The following is a 23,070-nucleotide window of genomic DNA, read 5'->3' as shown; positions in this document are numbered from 1 at the left end:
ACTCTGCTTGGCTTTGTGGATGATGTTCATGATGTACCCTAGAGAGTGTATGCTTTTGGATCACCTTACTCTTTCTTATAATTTTATGTAATTTGCTTTCCTTTTTCAGAATCACTCTCTTGTTGCGTAGTGCTTATATTTTTATTGTAACGGTGAAGAGCAGAAAATTGTTACTACCTTCAATTGCAACGCTTCCTCTTTTGATGGCATACGCTGGGCATACGACTATCATTGTACCAAAACCTCTCATACCTTATGTTGGGTTAGATGCATTGAATTTAGGTAAGCATACTTACACACGTCTCTTTCATTTGGAGTCAAAAGTGTAAGAGTTTGGTTTCTTATTTAACTTATGTATTGTTTTTACTTATTTTGCTGGCTCGTGTGTTACCTTTTCTTTCAGGATTATGTATTTAGCTCATATGTAAACCAGTTTTTAAGCCATACTTGGTATTAGTGGAAATTTGGAACTTCTCAATTTATCTTATTATTGCTCAAGTTCGTAGATACAGTTTTCTTCGAAGAGGTAAACGACCAATTTATATATAGCAAAAGAAAAGGAATGAGTATAATGAAGGATGAGATATCCTACTAAGAAAAGTGCTAAGAGCATCTCTAGGTGGTGGTAGCATACTCTTTATATTTGAAGAAAAAGTTTGAAAAAACTGGTCGCAAATATCGACCAACTCTAGGTGGTCGCAAATTGCGCCTGCAAAATTCATTGTAGACCCCACCTTGCGCGACATTAGTAATCGGCGGCGAGTATCATTGTCGCGGCGGTGATGTGGCGTGGCGCCAAGATTAATGTCGCGTGCTATGCTTAATAAAATGTCGCACGACAGTCGGACTTTTGTCATTTCACAACTTTTTTTTCAACTTAGTTTCTATAGTTTTAGCAAAAAAATGAATTCCGACGACGAATACGTCTATAATAACCAAACACGATGGAGTGGTGATGGTGAGGAAGAAGAAAACAGTGGTAATAGTGCATACGTTTGGAACAATCCCATTGGTGATCTAGATGATGAACTAAACACTTATAGAATTTTGGAAATCGTGGAGTCGAGGTCGACGATCCATTCTTTGCCGAGATCGACAAGTCGATTTTGAATTTCCTGTTGAGGCTATTGATTTCAACCATCTTAGGCCGGTGTCTATGAGGTTTCATGATAGGCATGTCTCAAGAGTTGTTCTTGAACAACATGTATGTATTTTAATTTCATATATTAGTAGTAGTAGTAGTTAACTTTAGTAGTTAAATACGTATATTTTTATTTTTATTTTTTTAATTTTAGTTTCATTTTGCGTACATCAGAGATGTGTTATGTATCGGGTTCAGTGCACTCCACGTGCGCTTAAGACGTGGTGGGATGATATTAAAAAAGTTGGTGCACTTGACCATGTTAGAGATGCAATTTTAGCAACTCCCTTTGATCATCTAGTTGACATACCTTACAATAAGATTGACATTCAGGGAATTATTAATGGTTTAGTTAAGAGATGGTGGGATAGTACACATACTTTTCACTTCCCTCAGGGAGAGTTGGGCTTCACTCTACTAGATTTTTGCATGATATCTGGTTTTAGTATAGGATTAGGTAATCCGTTGAGATGTAGCACTGAATTCCACAGTTGTGCCCAAATGATGACTTTCTTCCCTTGTATGACCGAGGAGTTATATGCTTGATCTTTGGTGTTAGATTTTCGGTATCAAGGCTGCATACATTACACCGTTGACTACTGATTCAGGGTTGCGGTTTTTGATAAATTATTTGTCACTTGATTCTGATGATGGTCAAGCACATGTTGATGAGTATGTAAGAGCTTTCTGTATATATTTGATGGGCGTCTTCTTTTTTCCTTCTGGCCATTCCACGATTAACTTGGGGTATCTAGCCAAATTTGAGCACTTGCATGAGTTGGGCGGTATTGATTTTGGTGGAGCCATATACTGTCATTTGTTGCGTTGTTTAGATAGGGCTTTTCGGCAGACTGGTGTTGTCAGTAGTCCCCAGATGGGAGGGTTTGTCATTCTCTTAGAGGTATGGTTTTATGAGTATTTCCGTGCTGCAAATCCTATTCTCACAAAGTATACCGATGAGAGGCGTAGGCTCAGGGCTTGGCACGGACCTCGTCGAGCTCGTCTAACCAGTGAGATCAGTCATAACATAACTTCTGTCCGAACCCAGATCGAGCTTAGCACATAGGCTTCTATTGTTTGGAGGCCTTGGTGAACATCTGTGCACCTCGGTGTGAATGACTGTAGATACGCATTGTTTATTTCTCATAGGAGAATGGTATTCACTTGTGGGAGTGATATGGAGTGGTATTTAGGGGATAGATATTACAGACAGCTCACACCATACTTTGGTATCCCCCCTGATCCGCCTACCCATGTATCAGAGGCTAAGGACATAACTATATAGCAAGTCATCGAGAGTAACGTGCAATGGAATTGGCTACATGCTTCTGGCCTAGTTACATTGCAGACTTATGAGCAGTACGACCGTTATTGGTTTAGGGTATCTATTGGTCATTTGCTTCCAGCTGTGGGTTGTACAGGCAACATTCATATGGTTAGCAATTTGGGTGTCAGACGTGAATTCCAGATTGGCTAGCCATCATAGCAGATGTTTCAGCATGGACCTGTACACACATTTTTTCCAGCGCCAGATCCCCCTCAGTCAGAGTGGCCTTGGGTTTTTAGTTTGAGTGATCCGAGTGGCAAGACGATTTACCAGCCCATTTCTTCTATTGATGACACTCGCGTCGTACAGTTAGAGCCTGACCTTGGACATCTACCTCTGGTAATTATTTTTATTGGTTTTGGTTTATTATTTTTGTTTATTATGAAAATGTCATAAATTATTAATGAATAATTATTTCAGGATGAGCTACACATGAGATATGAGACATGCCTTCGTGTAAATGATGGCTTGCGCTCCTCGGTATTCGCCTACAGTGTTGAGAGAGAGAGACTTCTTTCCTAGGCTCATGTGGATTATAACGATTTGCAACGCCAGGTTGATGAGCTACAGGCTCAGATTCAGCGCACAAGGGTGAGTTTATCACATGGACAGACAGAGAGTTCAGCAGAAGGACAGTCGAGGATGAGTTCACAGCAGAGGAGGCGTATGTAGGAAGTGAGGACTTGATGATTTATGTTGTGTATTATTATTATTATGTTGTGTGATTTAGAATTGTTCATTTGATCATTTTGATAAGTTCTAATTTACTTTCTTTGATTTAGCAAATGAATTGTAATTTTTATTAATAGAACGACAACTAATACATGATTGCAAAAACATAAAATAAAAATAAATAAATAAATAAATAAAAGACAACTATTACATATCACCCTTATTACATACTACTAGAGTTACTCTAGTTATCAAGTCAGTCATTATTTTCTTCATCATTGGCTTCTTCCTCGTTGGAAGCTTCATTTGTACTACTTGATCCAGCATTTTTTTTTTCATATTTAGCTACAATTGCATCTTGTTTTAGCTCTAAAATCCTTCGCAAACGAGGATTGACTTTGTCGAGTGACATTGCCAACAATCTAGTCTCATTTTCCTCCTCTCTAACACGGAGTTTTTTTTGCTTCAAAAATAACTTTTTTTGTGTCTTCTCTTGCTTCAATTTCATCATACTTTGAAATTGCCCATTTAGAATCTCTTCTTTATTTCTTCGACTTTCTTTAAAAGCTTCAATAAATTCATCCATATTTTTAGCAGTGGATGCAACATTACCCTCGACAGTAGAAGCAACTTTCTTGTTCTTCTCAATTTCTTTGCTCTACTTCCTACCGACCGACCTCTCCAAAAAACCTTCAGTACTGCTAGGATTGTATTCCGAGTACAATGAAGGTGAAGGGGCAGAGTAAGGCGTTGAAGGGGTTGGGGTTGAGGGTAAAGAATCGAAACCTTCAACATCTCCGGATCTTGCTTTCTTCTTTGGTCTTGGAGCAAGCGTTTCGTTGCGTAACTGAGTTCTTTGCCACTTTGATGTATTTTTGACTAGATTATAACAATCTTGTCATATCCATGGTTTTCCAGTAGTAGCCGCACAAGTTGTTGCCGCGTCTGAAAGCTACGTTTATTAAAAAAAAAAAAATCAATATCAAGTAATATATAAAACGAAGTATAAATTAAACGAAGTATAAACGAATCTTACAATGTCTTCACGTCTTCACCCGCTTGGAGGTTGTTTTTCAAGCTTTCTTAGTATAACATGATATTTGTTGAAGAACGGTAAAATAATCTCCCAACGTTGTGAGACTCCCTTCCACTTACGGTTGCGGTCAAAATCTTGAATTTGATTCATCCTAGCCATAATTCGTTCTCAATAAACTTGTTCCGATTGCTCATTCCTAATTATAGGATTTTCTCCAATCTCAATCCACACTCTAGTAAGAGCAATATTTTCTTCATTTGTCCAACTTGGACCCCTTCCTTGTTTTGGTTGTGACATTGAGAGTGTTGTGTGTGAAATGGTTGTAAAATGGTTGAGAGTGTTGTGTGTGAAAATAAAGAAGGAGATGAGTGTAGATATATGGATATAGAAATCCGGCCGTTATTTGCCCGTTTTTTTTTTCCGTTGGAGCACGCGATATTGGAAATGGTGCGCGCCAGTAGTAGTGGCGCGCAGTAGTAGTGGTCAAAGTAAAAAAAGAAGTGGGGCGACAGTTGAAATGGCGCGCGACATTACTATTGTCGCTCCGCATCCGCATCCGCATCCAAATTGTCAAATTTGAGAACAAGAATGCGAACAAGCAGGTGATGCGACCGTGAATGAGGCCACCTAGAGGTGGAATTCCGAGATATTCCAAATTTTTTCTTTAAATATGAAGAAAAAAGCATGTTATACTACCACCTAGAGATGCTCTAAGAGCGCAAAAAAACAAAATGACAACATTAAATTAAGCTTCTCGGATGATAGTTTCCACGAAAATGCAAAAGACCCAAAGGGTATCTCCTTGAATATAAATATATAAATAAGCTTTATCCACCATCGCAATATATTATAAAATATCAAAAATATCATAGAAATATCGCTAATATTTATAGTTGTATATATTTTTAAACTCGCAATATAATATTCATGTATTTTTTACTGAAATCTCAATATTTATCGCGATATTTTATAGTACGTGTAAATCCAGACGGTTACTGGAAAGAGAGCGAGATAGAAATCAATCCGCAAAACTCCCATCCGGAAATTCAATCTCGGTGATAATTAAAAGATTGATTTGATGGGCTAAGAAAAGCCCATGGATTAAATTTTGATTACGAAGAGAAAAGCCCTATATATAGTCTCCGAAAAAGTGAAGAGACAGAGGGAGAGAGAAGAGGCGCTAATTGAAAGAAAAGATGGTGAGGCTCTATTATTTTGTTAGATAGATTTCAATCTAGGGTTAGGGTTATCTTTTTTACTGTTGTCTTTTATTCATATTTCAGCTCCCTCTATCTCTACTCAAAACAGCTCAAGGTCACCCTATGGTAAGCACATGATTTATGTCTATTCAAAAAAAAAATTGTCTTTTCTTTAAATTTATTGTTATACAGTTGGTGGAGCTGAAAAACGGAGAGACGTATAATGGCCATTTGGTGAATTGCGATACTTGGATGAATATTCATCTCCGTGAAGTTATTTGCACTTCCAAAGTAAGTTTTTTTTTTTTTTTTTCATATTAAGTTGGCTATGTTTATTTATCTGTTTTATTAGTTTTTTTTTTAGATTATTTGTGTGATTGTCAATGTAGGATGGAGATAGGTTTTGGAGATTGCCCGAGTGTTACATTCGAGGGAATACAATTAAGTATCTACGAGTCCCAGATGAGGTATGATCCAAAGTTTGCTTTTACGAAATAACTTTCCTTCTTACAATTTTTATTTCTATGCTGTTCTTTTAGCATTGTGGTTTTTGTCATTCATGTCAAGTGGCAGACCTACCGGTATGGCTTTTCAGCTAATAATAAAATGTATAAGTGAGTTATCGAGGATGGCATTTTCATGTGTGTGGCATTTCACTTACAACTGTCTGTTTTAACTAATAATCGGATGTCCCCCTTTAGGGCAATGATGGTTTTGTTGTTAAGGGGCCGCAATGTCGTTCCTTACTGTCTCGTAGCATATCATAGTCTTGATGCTCAATAGTTGCAACTTCATTGTATATTCTATCTTCTTATCTCTCCACGTCTGGGATGATGCAATTTAGCCAAATCAGACGTTTGCTCCTTGAGGAAATCTCTTCTGTACTTGTACCAGTTGCTTTTGTAGAGACACTCTGGTGATCTTTGCTTAGCACTGGATCATGCTCTACGCGAGACTCCTTTAGTTGAAGCAGACATTTCTGATGATAACATTGAGATTGGTTTCTCACTGACCAGAATTTTCTTTTATATTGGTAAACTACTAATCTGTCACCGGCACTCCAGTCCTTCTGTGGCTTGTGCTGGTGCTATTTCTAATTATCTTGCAATCAGAGATTGTATTGATTTTGGTCTCAGTTACTATTTAACTTTCATCAAGTTGGTTGTTTTTTTCTTATCTATGGCTATGTTGATCTTTTCGGAAGAGCACACATCCATTATGTTTTTGAGTATATGTATATGTGGGTCTAGAGTTCAGTCTTAAGTTTGTTTTCTTATGTGGTGTGCCACTCGTAAAAAGATCCTAACCATTGACATTCTTAGGGAGAGGAGAAAGCTGATTGTCAACTTTTGGCTATTGTATATGTTTGATGGCTAGTCAGTCAATCACACCATCCTCCATCGACCTTTTTCTTGAAGTATATGATTTTTTATTTCCTTTGGAGAAAGATATTTTAAAAATCTTTCTTCTTGAAAATGGGATAAAGACCTAAAGGAATCCTTTCATTTGCTATCACCTGGGGTATATGGGGAGTCGGTAAACATCACACCTCATCCATTGTCCTTTTTCTTGAAGTATTCAGTGTTATTTTTTTGGTTCAGTTGGAAGTGAATTTGCTCATGTTTGGTGAAAGTCTTTAAAATCTTGGTTCTTGAGAATGCGGTCTCAAATTGGGAGAATCCTTCCATTTGCTATCCTGTGGGGTATATGTTTCACGCAGAATAGTAGGCACTTTGTCAAGATAGCTTTATCTTTTGAGGAGATGATTATGTCGACAAAGGGCCGTGTATTTCTTTGGTCGAATGTGTGGGAGGAGCTAAAAGTTTTACCTTTATCTGATCTGGACACATGCTCTTTCTTCCATAGGGTGTAAAGTTCTTGCTACCTTAGGTCGTATCTCTCTCTTTAGTGGTGCTTAGTTGACTAAGTGCAGGATACATGCTACATATATAGTGAGTGTAAGCTGTAATGTAGGTTTCAGTATAGCCGGACTTGATCCTTCGGCCATTAGGACGCTAAAATGACTGATTGCATGATCCATCTCTTTTCTGATGCTTGTGACGTCAACATTTTGGAATACAAACAACGATCAAGATATTTCAGCTTTGGTATTTAATGGTACAGGCGATCCGACTTCTTCCCTTGAATGGATTGGTCTTTATTCTCCACATGTAATTATTAAGACTTTTGTGAATCCCTTGGCCCTTTTCCTTGAAGACCTACAAGTGATAATACTTCTTTTTATGGCTTCATGAATTTTCTGACTAATTAATGTTTACAATACCATAAACATGTGCTAACTTTTTTTTTTTGCTTTTGCTATTGTTATTTTTTTAAGAAAAGTTCATTTTTAGTAATAAGCAATAACTAGCGGTGTAGTATTAGTTATTCCTTAACCTTTGACCTAAATCTTGCAGTAAGGGTTCCCAATTTATTTAGATTTTTGTATTTCCCTTATATGCTTTGCATTGAGTTGATGGACTGATTATGGTAATACTTTTTGCTGAACCCAGGTGATTGATAAAGTTCAGGAAGAAACTAACAAGAGTCGCTCAGGTATGTTTGGTCTTTTAAGTTAGGGGTCCGATTTGCTAGTTTGATATGTATACACATAGGAATAAATAATTTATGGCATTCGCAAGGGAATAATAAACCCACAGGCTTTGGAGATTTCCACTGTCCTTTATGTGTAGTTATTAGTCATATACTCGAATCCACATCAAAGTTTGGTACCAGCTATAGTTTACACTTGCTATCAGCTTAAAGCTGTTACATCATTTCTAGCACACTATATCTAAAATAAAAAATTTAAGAAAACTTCATACTAGTTATCTCGAATTGCACGTGACATTGGTGGTTATAACCTTTAAGGGCACAATTTGTTACATACTGGCATTACTAACAATTTGGTAGTTTACTTGTTCAGATCGGAGGCCTCCAGGAGTAGGGCGAGGAAGGGGAAGAGGTAAAGAGGACGGTGCTGGTGGGAGGCCAGCAAAAGGCATAGGTCGAAGCCAAGATGATGGAGGTGGTAGAGGCCGTGCTAGAGGTGGGCCTGGTAGATCTGGCGGCAACAGAAGTATGTAGCTATTTTATCTGTTTTATGCTTTAGAAATGTGCAGGAATAGATTTATTTAAGTTAGTATTGATGCACATCTGTGATCCGTATATGACAATTTAAGAATTAAGAGATCATTTTAGTGTTGATTGCGTTTTATCATCTCAAATTTAGAAAGGGAGTATTTATACAACACTAAGTTCACTTAGTTAAAAGGTCTATATAAGCGGAAGTCGTCAGGTATCATTAATTCTTATTTTCCCTATTGTTTTTGTAACAGGTGGAGGACGTGGAAGGGGCTGAAACAAATTGAAGGACAAAATTACCACTTTTAAAGGTAGTTTGCTCCTTGAACAATGTGCAAAGAAACGGAGTAGTAGGTGTAACTTGTTCTCCCATGATTTATTGCTGGGACTCAAAATGCATGGTGGAAAAGCCATAAAATAGTCTCTCTTGAAGACTTGAAGGTTCAGAAAAAGGGAAAGCTTGTTTTTTGCTTCTTCCTTTCTGCAATTATTTTGTTTTTCCCACTTGAATTACATTTGTTGTCTAGGAGTCTGTTTTGTACTGACTACACGCTTTGTCTTTATTCTCTGAAGGCGGCAAGCATTTTATACTGCCGTCATCTCCGAAAGTAGAGCTTTTGAACTGTAATTTTGTTATATGAAAGGGACATACCTATGTTGTCTACAAAAGTCTCTCTTTCTGAAGATCAACTTAATAAACGTGGAGAGCTACATCAAATGTCCATATACACTCAGGATCATCAATAGGTAGAAACAGAATTAAAGGGCCGATTTCAGTCCACAAAATTGTAAATACGGGTGCCTTTGAGATACTTGATGTGAATCATCCTTCAATCTGTAGAAAATCATTAAGCCACGACCAAATTAGATTTTGGTGCACTGATCCTGCACAAATTACTGAATTAAGATGGGAGTAACAGAACCAATGGAATATTGATAGTGTTAAATCAGAAATCGCTTTCTGTTGAAAGTTGGAACAGAGGGAAGCTCGAAGGAGATGCGAGGCAATACGTTGTTAAGAAGCTCAAGAACATCTGTTAACCTAATCAACGCTATGTTGTATGTAATGTAGTGCAAAATCTAATACTGTTTTTGGACTCAAATTACTCCAGATATTGCAACTTCCAAGGACACAACCAATAAATACTTAAGAACTATAAGTTCTCAAGAGCACTAGTTCCTTCAGATCTCATGACAGTTTCGTCTTTACACTGGTTTGCAGACCTCATGATCAGAAATGGCAGAAACTTTTTATCAAACACCTGTGTGGAGGCGAGGTGTTTTTTTCGAAGCAGCATTGATATAGAGCTGGTTCCTGGTTCCTGCCACTATTTTTCGATAGGCAAGGGATTTATGCTCAATTTCCTGCTAATGAGGAATCTCGAGATGCTATTATCACTGAAACAGTCTGAGTTCACTAGAAATAGTAACAGATGAGATTGCTATTATTTGATCATCATGAGATTGCTTTTAGTGTCTCGGTGGAGGAAAGATCGAACCCTTCAGAAGACAAATCTAATGGATATTTCAGCAGTCACTCTTGGGCTAACATATGGTTGTTGCGAATCTGGGTGCTTCCTCTATGATTCTAAGAAAGCACAAATGCACCTAAGACCAACTTGTCTCGAGGGATCAACTTCAGTTTGGTCGAAGGCAATAAAAGGCTCTCTTTGTTCATGTACCCGGGTGGGTTTACATTCATGATATTTAATGATTGCATGGCTTGTAGACCAGTATCTTCTTTTAATGATCATACTCTTTAACAGTACGAAACTTCTGAGTTTAATGCTACAAAAAAAAGTTGATACTATGAAAATTTTCCATATACTCACTGCAAATATAACTTCAATCCTTGAAATGCTGGATAGAATTTACCACCTTCACAATAGAGACAAACAACAATCGTAGCATTGGGAAGGCATCAGTGAAAAAACCATATCACCGGACGTTGTCATCAGCAAAAAAGCCATTTCACAGGAAGCGAGGGCTTAAAAGTTAAACTACTTGCTAGAATTGACATCACAAACAAACTCTGCCGTAAGAAATTTGCTACAGAAGATAACCAGACATCTTCACACCATCCGATTATCACCAACCAGGTATGAGTTTAGAATGCAAGTATAATCAGTAAAAACTATCTAGCAGAGCTTCACTATGTCGATAAAGATGATCATGTGCCTAGAGCATCTTCCGTCTTTGCATCCATAGGCTCGCCTTCAGCCGTCTCAGCATGTTGTTCAGTGGGCTTTTCAACTTCTTCATCTGAAAAAAAAAAATGGGGAAAAGAAAAAAGCATTACAAAAAGGATACAACCTAGTGTGAGGATGAAAAAAGACTGTACCTTTACCTCTACCTTCCAAAAATCATATTCATTTGTGCATGTATGCGTAAACATTTACTATAATATCATTCTTAAATCAGACTTCAATTAGACAGCCACAAAGTGTAATGAATGTCATTACAATTAATAACAAATACTAAGCTCGACCCTTCCTAAATTATCGACAGATCTATAGTGTCTTAAAGGACAGATCTATAGTGTCTTAAAGCATAGCATTTCAAAACCGTCTTTAAGCCTCAAGTGATCTGCAGGAGCCGACTAGCAAAGTCGGTAAAACCTTTGGGTGATGATACCAGAGGTCTGGGGCTCGAACCCCGCCAGCATCAAAGAGTTACTGATCTCATTTAAAAACAGGCTTAACAATAAAAAATTTAAGAATAAAAAAAAAAAAAAAACCTTAATTCATCATGCCTCACTGAGAGGCTTCCTAGAGATTCAAAGAGTGTCATGAACCACATCTTAAACGCCAATGCAAAAAGAGTTAACATCTAAACTACTTTAAAAATCCTAGCTCTTATCTACAGTCCCGCAATAGTACTTTTTTAGTTTTTTATGTTACTCTTGAACAACTTTTTGGACGGTTTTGCCCCTGCCTTCTATCGTAAATTTCAATGATGCCTTTTGTTAAATATTGTAATATTTGTGGTATTGTAAGGGTATAGATGGAAAGTTCTCAACATGTGGTAGTTAGGCATCATTGCTCTCTCACCTGGAACGAACACACGCAGGGTATGTGCATATTGACTAGTAAATATTAAGCTTGAGTCTTCCTAAATTATCAACAGATCTATAGAATGTCTCAAAGCATAGCATTACAAACGTACAAGGCTCCCTTTAAGCTTCAAGTCATGCAAAAAAGACTATAGTCATCATGCCCCACTGAGGGGCTTCCAAGAGATTCAAAGAGTGTCATGAACTACGTCTTAAACACCAATGTAACAAATAGATGTTTAAAATATAGTAACTATTCACCCTCATCTACAAGTAATAACAAATAGATGTTATAACCCGAAGTGCATATGGTCCAAATAAAAGTATATTACCTGTTCAGTACGCTTTCAAAATATAAATCTAATGTACAGTATCTCTATAAGTGGAAACCCTAAAGTAGTACTTGTTATATGTTGGAAAGTTAACAGGGCACCGAGCACATTACCAAAAAGACAAGAAGACAGAAACAAAATAGAAAAGTGTGAGCACAAAATGTATATGCATTCCTTTAGTTTTTCACTAGATGATAACATTCTAGACTTCTAGTTACAATACCTTCATCATCAGTGTCCTCAAGTTCTTCTTCACCCATGTTGCCCCCACCAAAACCCTATACCACATACCACACAAAAGTTATTACAAATCAGATGAAACTAAACCCTTTGAAAAAAGATCAGAAAAAATGAAAGATAATGGTTAAAACAACAGACCGAGAAATCCATTCCTTCCAAGTCAAGGTCAGCAGGGGCTGCACAGATCAGAGTACAACTAGATAAGTTTCTGCACACGTCAGTGGTAAAAGCGGGTTTGTGGAGGAAAATACAGCAATAAGGAAAAATTACCATCATCACCATCTTCATCCGCCCACTTGTCCCAATCAACCTTCACATAATGAGGAGCCTTTCCATCACCTCGCAATAACTTCTTCCACCATCCTTCCTCTGCCTTCTCAATAACACATAGTATATTCCTCAATCCCAGGTTTATTTTGCTCTCCTGGCCAATTAAAAGTTTATCAATAATCCCAAAGGATAAGAAGGAAGACTGCATAAGGAAAGTAGGAAACAATCTCTTTACCTCTACATTGACCTTTTCATGAAGATCCAATTTAAGTTCATAAAGGTGGTTTTCAGTGCCAGCAGTCGCAGAGAAAGTAAATTTTCCATCAGGGTCTAGGTTGACCTTTGGATTCTTTGCATCAGGCAATAACACTGTAAGATACACCTTATCTACCCTCTCTGCCCATTTTACCTCTGGAAGACGGCTGGTCAGTCAAACAATTTCATATAATCAGTCACTTTAGCTGATAACATTGAGGAAAAGTGGGGGAAAAAAAATGTTTGCAGAAAAGAGTTGGCAGAAAAGAGTTGAATTTTAAATCATTTCTACTCAACTATAAGCTTATTGAAATGTTCAAGGGTGCCTAAAAGATTAAAAATCTCACTTAGTTCCATATAATTCTAAGAACCTGTGACCTGCTTTAAAAGCAAGAGCATGACATACACTGATTTGCTTCACAACAGGGCCACGCAAAAAACATGAAATATCTTTATGAACATTACCATGTTATGTCCTTGCTTCTCACGTCTCCCAACATCTCTATTTAGTATGTATGGTGGTTCCACAAATAATAGGGGCCATTGTGCTTTTGCAAAACAAGCATTTTGCTTACTATAAAACTGTTTCATCACGTTTAGCTGGAGATTATCTCCTAACAACCATATTGTAGTGTCCAAATAAACCCTAGTTAAAAGGCACAAGCTAGCTTTCTCCTTTCTTCTATTTTTCATTAGTATTATAGTATCACTAAGGGAAAAATGTGCACACCAAACTTATTTTATAGAAAAGGTTGCCATGGGGATCAAAGTGATAAAGAAGAAGAAAAAAATACTACAGGATATACTTAAAGGAGGAAGTAAAAATACTGAAATTTCATATAAAAATGTTTTTTGTAAATGAGAATGAGTAGTCTATTAAAACAAATCTACAAGTAGGTCATCCATTCTTCAACATGTTTATAATTTATATAGAGCATATAAAAGGAAGCCGTGCTAGTCAAGAAACTGATGGGACAATGTATTTTCTAAGACGTGAATGTTCTTACTTTACTTGCTAGTCCTTGCCTCTCTCTGTCTTTATGTTGTATCCATCTCCCCCTCTCTAAATTCACCAGTATACTAGTCTACAACATCCTAATACACTTCAGAATTACTAGGCCAAGAAAGTAAATCCCACTTTAACTAGAACATCCGTCAATATATTACAGCAAATGATTCTAATGAGAAATAGTAACCATCAAGTCTTGTATCTACTAAACCTAAGAAAATCTTTTCCAACTACTGTGCTAATCAAGAATCCAACTCTGCCTTCACTCGAATCCTCATAAAGAGTAGCCTTCAGAAGAATCATAGTGAAAAGGAAGAAGGTTACAAGACCAAACATATACAAACCAAGACACTTACAATTCTACAAAAGTTCTTACATTCTCCGACACGATGAAGAAATAACGGATTCATTTAAACCTCACGTAATAAACTAATCACACAAAGTAGAATTAACTCTACCAAAAGTTTTAAGATTAAATAACAAGAGACGAATTAGAGCTAAATCTGACAATTTATAATTTAAGAAGTGAATTTTCTACAGCATGAAAGTTTAGCAAGTAATTATCCTACTGCACTCTATTCCGACTTCAAGAAAAAGTTCTCATTTGTCTTGCGCAACGATTTGAAAAGAGAATCACTTTATGGTTTTGTCTTTACCTGTTACTTTTTACTTGTGCGATTTCTTTTAACTATGAGCTTTTCCGTTCGCATATATTAATCGAGTATGGTATCCACAGTGCCACTCTTCTATAAGCTCTTTTCAGTCTTTTGTAATAGACTTTGTCCCCCAGAGGCATGAATTAGTTATTCAAATAATTTTCTCCGATATTTTTTGACAATGCTACATTCATTACCATGACCGATATTGTCAACTTGCAGTTTAGATGCAATCATAGTTCAAGATCTTCTTTAACTATGTTTTTGACAGCTCCATGCAACATTCACACTATGTTTGTGACAGTCCTACTGTAATTATTTAGTTCTCTTTCCTACTCATTTATTTTACATGAAGCAATTACATGGATTTGCATACATCATGAGATACGGTCTTTGTTTCCATATTTCCACAATTACCAGAAACCTATGTAACAAACATCAACACCCCATAGTATCGAATACGCCAGATATGTACCCTTGTTGGATAACACAAAGACATATTGAAGTTTAGTACCTGAATATTTTGTATGTCAGTCAGATACTGATACTCAAACCCATGTCAATATCACTCATCCGTAAGCAATAACTTAATTAATTATAATCTGGATTGGCAGATCTGGTATATAACATTCATTGCAATGTTGAAGAAGAAAACCAGTGTCGTTTCATATGTGTATGTCTGATCTTTAAAACTTCACAAGAAATGTTCACTACAACCCCCTGATCGCACATCAATAGTGTACTAGACTCCATGAAAACTATATACACAATCTGCCCATTCAAATCTCTTCTTCTATACAAGAAACTTAATACTTCAATATATGTGAAAAAATAAGCAGCCCAATATAAACATGAAAAAAAATCATTTTTCTCTCAAACTATCTCCACATCTTAATCAAACTCAGTATCAATCTCTAAACCTATCTAACTCTCCTCTCCTCTCTTAGAAAACCTTTTTTCTAGCATACTTCAACTCTTTTCATAAAACACAAATAATGCCCTTATCTAATCACCCCAACGTTTCTAAGTCATAAAACACACACATGTATAATAATAATAATACAAAAGTATTTCCATTAATATGGAGGAGAAGTTACCTCATCTTGAATAACGCAAGTGTTTTTAGTTAACGTCTAGAAACCAAGTGAGAGAACAAATGATTCTGAGGTGTGGCCTGGGGCTGGGGGTTTATATATAAAGGGTTTAGTGGGGTTTTTTGGAATATGTCACTTTTTAAAGTGTTGCCTGTTTGGTTTTGAAGAAATATAATCCGGTTTTGGACTTACGAGAGAGGGTAAAGAGAAGGTGGAAACAAACAAGTCCATAGTGTTGGATTTTTCTTGCTGTTTTTTTAAATGACGGGAAATACCCTTGGGTTGGATTGCAAATGATTGGGAGTGATCTGGAATGGTCTATGCTCTGTTTGGTTCGATGCAAGCCAAGTGCAAATAGCAAATGGGTGCAATCTCTACTACTTATAAGTGGTGTGGTTGAGCTAGCCGAATAAGCTGTCTCTCGGTTCTGCCCAGCCCTGCTTTTCTTACACGTGTAACGAATTAGCCGAATAGTTAGTTGTCGCTCGGTTATAACCATCCCTACTTCTGGTTCTAACCACCCCTCCTTTTGTCTACCAGTTGATTCTATCACTTCCCCACTTCCGTCTCTTCCTTGCAATTCAGCTTTCATCCTCAGCTTTCCTCGCCTCAAACACCTAACCTTTTCTGCCCCACTTCTGTCTCTTCCTTGCAGTTCAGCTGTTCTTTTTCGAATCTTTTGCAGTTCAACTGTAATCAACTTTCGGGTCAGCTATTTGTTGAATTACCTGTATTACCTGTTCAGTTCATTTGTTTAATTTTTTCGCTTTGCTGCTGAATTACTTGAAATAAACTTTCGGTTCTTCTGTTTTTTCACTTTCGGTTCATCTGTTTTTGCACTTTCAACTAAAGTAAGTCTACTTCAGTGTTAGCCATTCCCAGTTGGTGCTGAATTGGTAGTCAATTTATTTTCGTCAATTGATTTTGCTGTTGCTTGATGCTCAAACTACCTTTAATTGTTTGAGCTTCAAATTTCATTCAGTTCCTTCTTCAACTGCTCTATCATTCATTCCATCTCCTGCAACATGTCTGAACTCACGCAACAACAACAACAACATCATTGTCATTATAGAAGTGACATTGACAATATGACTACTGAACAGAGAATTGCACATCGAGAATATGACCGTTTTCGAATGCGACAGCGTCGACTAAATATGTCTGATGAACAATGCTCGGTATCTAGGGAACGCGATCGCCATCCTCTAAAGGAACATGTTTAGTTTGGATGTCAATAAACAGGGAAGTCTCTGCCAAATTTTTCAAAACAATTGGTTGATTGTGGTACTTCTTTTTCTATCAGATGGTATTTGATTATTATGTTGTGTATATTACTTTATTTTTAGTTTATATGTTACTCTAACTGCTGCTATAACAAACACTAAGTTATTTTTGTCAAAAATGAGATAAACAACACGGCTGTAGAGTGGAGAGGTTGACCAATTCACTTATGATACACGGACGCAACAATGGAAAGAAACTGATGGTTGTCCGCATTGTTAAGCATGCCATGGAGATCATCCACCTTATCAATGATCAAAATCCTATTCAAGCATTGAATTAATGAATGTTTAAATCTCATCTATGAACTTATATGGTCATTTTTCCGATTCCTTGGATAAACCACTGTTGAAAAATTAGCACATGTTAGAATCGGTTTTCCTTTCTATTTTTCTTTCTCATATTGCTTTTCTCAATTCATTATTATCCTAAGTCACTTCCTGAACATTCTAGCACCTCACCAGCTCATGATAATAAATAGCTCAGCATGCTTCTTAGGTTGGACCGCCTCAGTTTTCTTATACTTGCTCTCTACCACCTGTAACTTTCTTCACCATTCAAAAAAAAAAAAATCTCCAGCTTTGTTATACCTGTTCTCTACCACCTGTAACTTTCTTCACCAATCAAAAAAATAAAACAATCATTGCAACTAATCTAAGATAAACAGCTCATGCTTCTTAACTTGGATGCTCTGTCTCTTTCTACCACCTGCACCCAATCTATATATAAAACAAAGCCTTCCCCCAATAGTAAATCCCCTTTTGCTCTTTCCACTTCAGTAAGCAGTTTTGATTGCTTCAGTAAGTATACGCTTCAGTAAGTAGTTTTGATTGCTTCCAAGTAGATATACTTTCCACCAAAATAATCTAACTACGACATACATGTGTATTTTAATGCATATTTATATATAAAACAAAACGTTCCCCCAATAGTAAAGCCCCTTTTGCTCTTTCCACTTCAGTAAGTAGTTTTGATTGCTTCAGTAAGTATACACTTCAATAAGTAGTTTTGATTGCTTCCAAATAGCTATACTTTCCACCAAAATAATCTAACTACGACATACATGTGTATTTTAATGCAGACTTATTTTTCATTATGTGTAGGAACTTATGCAAATGGCGCTTCTTCAACACCACTACATAGTAGACATTGACTCCGTTGATAAAGATTGGAAAATAATGGCTAGAGTAAGTAGAATATGGGAAGCTATTGACTACACCTCAGATGAAGTAAAAAGTCTAGACATGTTGCTCATTGACAAACATGTATGTATAATTATCTATTTTTTCTGTTTTTTCCCTTAATTGAACTCTATATGTATCGCATCATTTGCACTTTTATTAGGGACATCAAATACATGCCAGAGTTCATAAATTGTTGACCAGCAAGTTCAAGCATTGCATAGTTGAAAAGGAAATTTACTCCATGGACCGCTTTTCTCTGTTCAAAAGCGGGAACGCATATAATGTCACATCTGCAGAATATATTATTAGTTTCAAATGGTTCACCAGCATAGAACCAGTGAAAACTAAATTACAAACTTCCCAGAGCATGCATTTTTGTTTGTCGATTTTGATCATATACCATCGAAAATTGACAACAAACATCTTACTGATAAGTAACTATAAAAATATTTTATAAACTATTTCCAAAATGATTCTAATGTTTCACAATTTTCTCTTTCTTTACAGATGTAGTTGGACACATACACCTATGGAGTGAACTGAAAATGTTACAAAAAAAAAAAAAAAATGGACATGAGACTGTAATCAGACACATAAAGCTCCAAAACGAACAGTTAGTTATCTCATTCCAACCAAATGAACAAATTTCTATATGCTCAACAGCTCACCCATATGCTACCTAATTATTACATTTTTATGTAGGGGATATGTGCTGAAAATAACATTGTGGAGCTCCTCAGCGACGCAGCTCAATGATCAAACCATCAACAATAATTGGAATAATGCAGCAACTCTAATTGTCACTTCTACAAGCGTTAAATATAATGGTATGTTTATTCACTCAAAACTTAACATTAATCATATTGTATCGTATTCAATTATCATTTAACTTACGCAATGCTTAACATATTATAGATGAATATGCTGAATTCGTTTTGTCATCAATGGCTGCAACAAGACTATATCTGAATTTGGAAATTCCCCATATTGCAAATATCATCAACAGGTACTTTCAACTACAAATGTCCATTTAACTCAATTCCTAATTTGCATTTACATGCTATTTTTTTAATCTAAGGGATCACGTGGCCTTAAGCTATAGCTATTCAAAAGTCTTACTGTTAGTTTTTTTCCCAAACACTAACAAGTACTTCAATTCCTTATAGAAATATCATTATACTTATGCCTACATCATATCTTCAATAAGAAAGTTTGTGTAACATAAATTAATCCTATATATATGATAAACAATGGAAATGTTAATTGATTTGTTTTTGTGCTCAATTATTCCATCGACTATTCTGTCTCTCTCCAGTCCAGTACATGAGCCTCCTCAAACATTGCCAAGAATCACTGAACACACATCATCGTAGAACAGAAAAACACTATCAGATATAATTGTTTCAGTTAATGATCCTTCATCAAAGGTATATCAATCAAATTATATTCATTATAGTTTTCAACTCTTACCTATTCCATGTCCTATACAACAAACCATGTTACTTGCAGCAAATACATTTTACATGTGAAGCAACTATTTCCAAAATACTTCATGATTGGGGATGGTCTTACAATGCATGCCCACAATGCCGAAAAAGAGTTGATAACACCAATAGCAGTTACAAATGCGCAAACCATGGCATCATTGAACCAGAAGAAAAGTAAGTTTAAGGCTTAACAACTTCTCTATTGATATGCTATAATTAACTTTTATTGCGTAGGTACCATCTAAGAATGGAGATCAAAGACGAAACATCTAACGCAAAAGTTATATCATTTGATCGTGAAGCAACAACAATCCTACAAAAAATTGAACAAGAACTATCTCATATTGATTCACAGTTGAAAAGTAACTATCATTTCTCCTGTTTTTAACACATACATCTTTAACTGCAATTTCAATTGTGCGCATTTAATATGTCCAGGAAAATGGTCCAGATATTATACTACAACTGTTCCAAGATTTGGTTGGATATAAAGCTATATTTCAGATGAAATTAACCAGCTTCAACAAGCAATAGAAAAACAGTTTCTTCACTATTTCAAAAGTCTCTCCTATTAGGAATGAGTAAACAAGTCATCATGCTCCAAGCCTGGTATATTGAATGCTTCAACGAAAAACTTGTCAGACATAAAAAACTTCTGTGGCTCTAACTTTACTTGCTTTGTATATGTACATGATAGTCCTCTTTTGTTCTATTTGATCCCAACAACTAGCCACTATTTTGCTGTTTTGTATCTGTATATGATGTTTACTCTTTTCTTAGGTGTTCGTTCTGGCTTCTACCTCTGTACTCTATCTTAATAGCTTTTGTATATAAACTTCTTTTTGCCTGTATACTCTTTGCTCTATAATAATGAACATGTACATTAACTATTCACAAACATTTCCACGTTCTAGCACGTGCATATTTGCTAGTTACATGTAATGCACGACAAGGAATTGTAATGACAATTCACTTCACCTATTTGGTTAGAGTAGTGCAAAAGCACCCTACATTTTTTTCATCTTCTTCACAAATACATAACTAAATAACCAGATGATATGATTTTCTCTTCTCTATAATTCCAAATTCTAAATACACGCTTTAAGATTAAAATAAGTCTTTAAATACCGAACAATTTATTTCTAGATCTCATCTATAAAAACTACATAAAATCTTTTTTTTTCCTCAATTTTTTTTATCTAATTTCGACAGAGATTCAACAAAATTAGTTGATTTGAGTTGGTTTAAATCTTCATAGAGAGGAGACTGAGATTTAACGAAAGAAATTAGTTAATTTGAGATGATTTATTTCTTCATGGAGAGGAGAAATTGAGATGAAAAAACTAAACTTTTATTTTCCTTGATGATTGCAGCTACAAAAGAGGAAGACGTTACCAAAAAAAGCTACGAGAGAGAGAGAGAGAGAAATTGCAAATAGTTACACTATTAACAAGTTGTCTCCTGACCTAGTTATCACTTTGCATTTGTGGGACAAATACCAGTAAATGGGTAGTTAGTGGGAAATGGGTGCAAATGCATCCCATTCTTCTAGAATCTAGTTTATGCATTTTTTTTATTCCGTAATTACCCTTGCTGAATATGTGAATATATATGTTGTGAATGGTCATATTTGGGACTTTAAATAGGGGGAGCTCATTTTTGACAACCTCAAGTAGTAGTAGTAATAATAATAATAATAATAATAACCTCTATCAGTAGCATATCCTATAATCAACCTGGCCTCTTAAATTCATCTGGGTATTTTTCTTACGCCATAATACCTCTGAATGAATAATTGAATTATAACACCTAAATACTATTTAGACGGACAACTTGATCTTTTTCGCCTTTAGTGAATTTATAGTACCCATTTTCTCTTTAAATTGAAGTATTGCCTTAACACTTTTTAATGGGAGTAATCAGTCATTTCATGTGGTGGTAAATTAAAAAACCAAATCCACGCCATTAAATCAAATTAAATTGAATTGTATGCCACCGTAAATACAATTAATTAGCAATTTAATTAGGTAATTAAATAAGGAAATTAATTAGACGTTTAGAAAATGAAAAGACTAGATAGAGAGTACAAAGGAAGTAAACCCATCTATTATTTTCTTCTCACTAACCCAAAATCTACCCAAATCTTCCAACTCCCTAATCTCTCCGTTGCCGATTATTGAAAAAAAAAAAAAAAAAAACTTGATATTGATCTTTTTGTTAATTCCCATTTTGATGATTCATGAGATTTTTGTGAAAGTTGATCTCACTTTTTTTTTAAGTGGAAATTTTTATTAATAATGATAACGAGTTTTACAAATGATTAAGATAATCGTGCAACAAGCTGCGCCGTAAGTCCTTTCTGAATGGCAAATCCTATCCTCCCAAATGCAAACTCATTAGAACCAGCTGTCATTACGTTACTGTTCATAACTTTCTGCAATCTCTTAAGAAGCTCAACAGATTGTTGTGCGAAGAAACTGAAAGTGTCGAAACTAAACGGAATGAAACAATGCTGGTTAGCCTTACAAGTATCCTCGTGTTTCTCAATCTTTCCTGCTGCTACTCTATTAGCTGCTTCTCCCACCTCAAAGACTCCATTCCCAAGCCCTACCAACGGAGATGCTTCAGTTACATCAACACATGCATGCTTCCCCTCAGACTAACTGTACGTAGATCAATACATCCGCAGGCTGAAGTGTCGATCTACCCTCATTCAGATCAGTGAGAAAATTGACAGGAGCCTCCTTCTTTACTTGTACCCCAGCCCTCCAAAATGCATCACATAAAATGTCTCTAACATGATCATGTCGATATTTGAAACCTGGAAAATGTTTACAATGTACTACATGGTCCCCAAAAGCATCCAATCTATTTTTTATGCGAACAGGGCCTAGACCACCATCAGAATACAAAAGAATCATGAGACGATACCAGATAATAGAATGATACTCCACTGGCGACATACACTGTCCAAGTCCCTCCATCAGAATAGCAAGTAGAAAATCCTTTGCGTGTTCTGACTGCAAGCATCCAATGACTGCATTTTGACAAACAGATAACTCAAACTCCCTCTCAAAACCATCAACAATCTTAACATAGAACGCTTCTACCAAAACTTTTTGTGGTTTTGAGGGGACGATATCATTCATAGCCAGAGAATTGAGGTCAAAATCAGTTAGACAGAGACTCCATGCACTGCTAGCAACATCAAGAATCTCATCCAACGACATTGGACCACAACTCCTAAGAATGTGGTTCTGAAGCTCAGAAGTTTGACAATGGGAGGCCACAAAAGCAAAAGTAGAGACATCAGTGGCACAATAAATACCTAACCCACCAAGACGTAATGGGAGGGTTGATAAACGCCACTGCAAATCACCAAAGCCAGGACCATCAGAAACCACAATACCTTGAAGAACACTACAGAGATGCTTATCAAAAATTTTGGTTGCCACTCTGAAAAAGGATGGTGGACAAGTACGAATCGCAAAAACCAACTTAGAGAGTCCAACACAAGCTTGTAAGAGTGCTAACTCACACTATGTATCTTCCAATACAACTAAATAGTCCTTCAAAGTTATAATCTTTTCAACATGCTTGCGAGTAAGGCCCATAACAAAGGATGAATCAGTGCTGATTGCACCTCCAAGCAACTTGACCCCCTGCTGAGGACGAGACAAATCTGAAGGAAAGAGACAAAGAGTGGAGCGACATGGATCCAGTGATGGCCAAAATATCTCAGTCTTAGCCA

The 23,070-nt window shown here is 36.2% G+C and overlaps 2 protein-coding genes and 1 non-coding gene across 3 annotated transcripts; 2 read left to right on the top strand and 1 right to left on the bottom strand.

The window, feature by feature from the left end:
* Positions 1-5,264: 5,264 nt before the first annotated feature.
* Positions 5,265-9,128, top strand: LOC147517097 (putative U6 snRNA-associated Sm-like protein LSm4). The gene is made up of 7 exons (XM_086589503.1): positions 5,265-5,375; positions 5,460-5,501; positions 5,568-5,666; positions 5,765-5,842; positions 7,889-7,931; positions 8,302-8,454; positions 8,714-9,128. Exons 1-7 carry the CDS (start codon positions 5,373-5,375, stop codon positions 8,734-8,736), a joined length of 441 nt encoding a protein of 146 aa, XP_086445629.1. The 5' UTR covers positions 5,265-5,372; the 3' UTR covers positions 8,737-9,128.
* Positions 6,201-6,270, top strand: LOC147517098 (small nucleolar RNA snoR127). The gene has a single exon (XR_015214673.1). It is a non-coding gene; the product is annotated as a small nucleolar RNA snoR127 (small nucleolar RNA).
* Positions 9,129-10,260: 1,132 nt separating the features above from the next.
* Positions 10,261-15,601, bottom strand: LOC147517096 (uncharacterized protein OsI_027940-like). Its single transcript, XM_086589502.1, has 6 exons — positions 15,371-15,601; positions 12,589-12,775; positions 12,354-12,507; positions 12,222-12,259; positions 12,067-12,121; positions 10,261-10,721 (listed from the first exon to the last, which is right to left on the bottom strand). The coding sequence occupies exons 1-6, from the start codon at positions 15,373-15,375 to the stop codon at positions 10,630-10,632; spliced, it is 531 nt and encodes a 176-aa protein (XP_086445628.1). The 5' UTR covers positions 15,376-15,601; the 3' UTR covers positions 10,261-10,629.
* Positions 15,602-23,070: the final 7,469 nt, after the last annotated feature.

Source organism: Coptis chinensis, chromosome 2 (assembly GCF_015680905.1).
Source record: "Coptis chinensis isolate HL-2020 chromosome 2, ASM1568090v1, whole genome shotgun sequence".
NCBI lineage: Eukaryota > Viridiplantae > Streptophyta > Magnoliopsida > Ranunculales > Ranunculaceae > Coptis > Coptis chinensis.
The sequence above is the reverse complement of the archived record's forward strand: the minus strand, read 5'-3'. Positions and strand labels throughout refer to the sequence as shown.